This window comes from Brugia malayi (assembly GCF_000002995.4).
Source record: "Brugia malayi strain FR3 genome assembly, contig: Bm_191, whole genome shotgun sequence".
NCBI classification, from domain to species: domain Eukaryota; kingdom Metazoa; phylum Nematoda; class Chromadorea; order Rhabditida; family Onchocercidae; genus Brugia; species Brugia malayi.
In genome coordinates this window covers 1,942-5,692 of record NW_025062403.1, presented here as the reverse complement: position 1 = coordinate 5,692, position 3,751 = coordinate 1,942, and the positions used below count along the sequence as shown (strand labels likewise).

The window sequence follows — 3,751 nt, the reverse complement described above, 5'->3', positions numbered from 1 at the left end:
TTCACATTTCATGGTTACATGATGCTCAGATCGTTATTCACATTTCATGGATTCATGATAACTCAGTCCGTTTTTCACATTTCATGGATACATGATGCTCAGATCGTGATTCACATTTCATGGTTACATGATGCTCAGACTGTTATTCACATTTCATGGTTACATGATACTCAGACCGTTATTCACATTTCATGATACTCAGACCTGTATGATATTATTTACATTTCATGGATACATGATACTCAGACCGTTATTCACATTTCATGGTTACATGATGCTCAGACCGTTATTTACATTTCATGGATAGATGATGCTTAGACCGTTATTCACATTTCATGCATACATGATACTTAGACATATACAACCATAAATAACAATTATCTGACGTATGATACTCAGACTGTTTTTCACATCTCATGGATACATGATACTCAGACCGTTATTCACATTTCATGGTTACATGATGCTCAGACCGTTATTCACAATTCATGGATACATGACACAGACCGTTATTCACATTTCATGGATACATGATACTCAGACCGATATTCACATTTCATGGTTACATGATGCTCAGACCGTTATTCACATTTCATGGATACATGATGCTCAGATCGTTATTCACATTTCATGGATACATGGTTACTCTGTCCGTTTTTCACATTTCATGGATACATGGTTACTCAGACCGTTATTCACATTTCATGGTTACATGATGCTCAGACCGTTATTTACATTTCATGGTTACACGATGCTCAGACCGTTATTCACATTTCATAGTTACATGATGCTCAGATCGTTATTCACATTTCATGGATACATGGTTACTCAGTCCGTTTTTCACATTTCATGGATACATGATGCTCAGATCGTTATTCACATTTCATGGTTACATGATGCTCAGACCGTTATTCACAATTCATGGATACATGACACAGACCGTTATTCACATTTCATGGATACATGATAATTAGACATATACAATCGTAAATAACAATTAACTGACGTATGACTCTCAGACTGTTTTTCACATTTCATGGATACATGACACAGACCGTTATTCACATTTCATAGTTACATGATGCTCAGATCGTTATTCACATTTCATGGATACATGATGCTCAGATCGTTATTCACATTTCATGGTTACATGATGCTCAGACTGTTATTCACATTTCATGGATACATGATAACTCAGACCGTTATTCACATTTCATGATACTCAGACCGTTATTCACATTTCATGGTTACATGATACTCAGACCGTTATTCACATTTCATGATACTCAGACCGTTATTCACATTTCATGGATACATGATGCTCAGACCGTTATTTACATTTCATGGATACATGATACTCAGACCGTTATTCACATTTCATGGTTACATGATGCTCAGACCGTTATTTACATTTCATGGATACATGATGCTTAGACCGTTATTCACATTTCATGCATACATGATACTTAGACATATACAACCATAAATAACAATTATCTGACATATGATACTCAGACTGTTTTTCACATTTCATGGATACATGATACTCAGACCGTTATTCACATTTCATGGTTACATGATGCTCAGACCGTTATTCACAATTCATGGATACATGACACAGACCGTTATTCACATTTCATGGATACATGATAATTAGACATATACAATCGTAAATAACAATTAACTGACGTATGACTCTCAGACTGTTTTTCACATTTCATGGATACATGATACTCAGACCGTTATTCACATTTCATGGTTACATGATGCTCAGACCGTTATTCACAATTCATGGATACATGACACAGACCGTTATTCACATTTCATGGATACATGATGCTCAGACCGTTATTCACAATTCATGGATACATGCTACAGACCGTTATTCACATTTCATGGATACATGATACTTAGATATATACAACCGTAAATAACAATTAACTGACGTATGACTCTCAGACTGTTTTTCACATTTCATGGTTACACGATGCTCAGATCGTTATTCACATTTCATGATACTCAGACCGTTATTCACATTTCATGGTTACATGATACTCAGACCGTTATTCACATTTCATGATAACTCAGTCCGTTTTTCACATTTCATGGATACATGATGCTCAGATCGTGATTCACATTTCATGGTTACATGATACAGACCGTTATTCACATTTCATGGATACATGATGCTCAGACCGTTATTTACATTTCATGGATACATGATACTCAGACCGTTATTCACATTTCATGGTTACATGATGCTCAGACCGTTATTTACATTTCATGGATACATGATGCTCAGACTGTTATTCACATTTCATGGATACATGATAACTCAGACCGTTATTCACATTTCATGATACTCAGACCGTTATTCACATTTCATGGATACATGATGCTCAGACCGTTATTCACAATTCATGGATACATGATACAGACCGTTATTCACATTTCATGGATACATGATGCTCAGACCGTTATTCACATTTCATGGTTACATGATGCTCAGACCGTTATTCACATTTCATGGTTACATGATGCTCAGACCGTTATTCACATTTCATGGATACATGACACAGACCGTTATTCACATTTCATGGATACATGATAACTCAGACCGTTATTCACATTTAATGATACTCAGACCGTTATTCACATTTCATGGTTACATGATACTCAGACCGTTATTCACATTTCATGATACTCAGACCGTTATTCACATTTCATGGATACATGATGCTCAGACCGTTATTCACAATTCATGGATACATGATACTCAGACCGTTATTCACATTTCATGGATACATGATGCTCAGACCGTTATTCACATTTCATGGATACATGATGCTCAGACCGTTATTCACATTTCATGGATACATGATACAGACCGTTTATCACATTTCATGGATACATGATGGTGTGATACCCAGGCCGTTTTTCAAATTCTATGGATGCATGATACTCAGACCGTTATTCACATTTCATGGTTACATGATGCTCAGACCGTTATTCACAATTCATGGATACATGATACAGACCGTTATTCACATTTCATGGATACATGATGCTCAGACCGTTATTCACATTTCATGGATACATGATACTCAGACCGTTATTCACATTTCATGGTTACATGATGCTCAGACCGTTATTTACATTTCATGGATAGATGATGCTCAGACTGTTATTCACATTTCATGGATACATGATAACTCAGACCGTTATTCACATTTCATGATACTCAGACCGTTATTCACATTTCATGGTTACATGATGCTCAGACCGTTATTCACATTTCATGGTTGCATGATGCTTAGACCGTTATTCACATTTCATGGATACATGATACAGACCGTTTATCACATTTCATGGATACATGATACTCAGACCGTTATTCACATTTCATGGTTACATGATGCTCAGACCGTTATTCACATTTCATGGTTGCATGATGCTTAGACCGTTATTCACATTTCATGGATACATGATACAGACCGTTATTCACATTTCATGGATACATGATAACTCAGACCGTTATTCACATTTCATGATACTCAGACCGTTATTCACATTTCATGGTTACATGATACTCAGACCGTTATTCACATTTCATGATACTCAGACCGTTATTCACATTTCATGGATACATGATGCTCAGACCGTTATTCACATTTCATGGATACATGATACTCAGACCGTTATTCACATTTCATGGTTACATGATGCTCAGACCGTTATTCACATTTCATGG

General features: G+C 36.1%; 2 protein-coding genes across 2 annotated transcripts; both read left to right on the top strand.

Annotated features, from left to right (window-relative positions):
* Positions 1–424: 424 nt before the first annotated feature.
* On the top strand, positions 425–1,434 carry Bm17270 (Uncharacterized protein; the record flags this gene model as incomplete). Its single annotated transcript, XM_043083070.1, has 2 exons — positions 425–907; positions 1,090–1,434. 2 exons carry the CDS (start codon positions 425–427, stop codon positions 1,432–1,434), a joined length of 828 nt encoding a protein of 275 aa, XP_042939004.1.
* Positions 1,435–2,149: 715 nt separating this feature from the next.
* On the top strand, positions 2,150–3,459 carry Bm17269 (Uncharacterized protein; the record flags this gene model as incomplete). Its single annotated transcript, XM_043083069.1, has 2 exons — positions 2,150–2,582; positions 2,681–3,459. 2 exons carry the CDS (start codon positions 2,150–2,152, stop codon positions 3,457–3,459), a joined length of 1,212 nt encoding a protein of 403 aa, XP_042939003.1.
* Between the last annotated feature and the right edge of the window lie 292 nt (positions 3,460–3,751).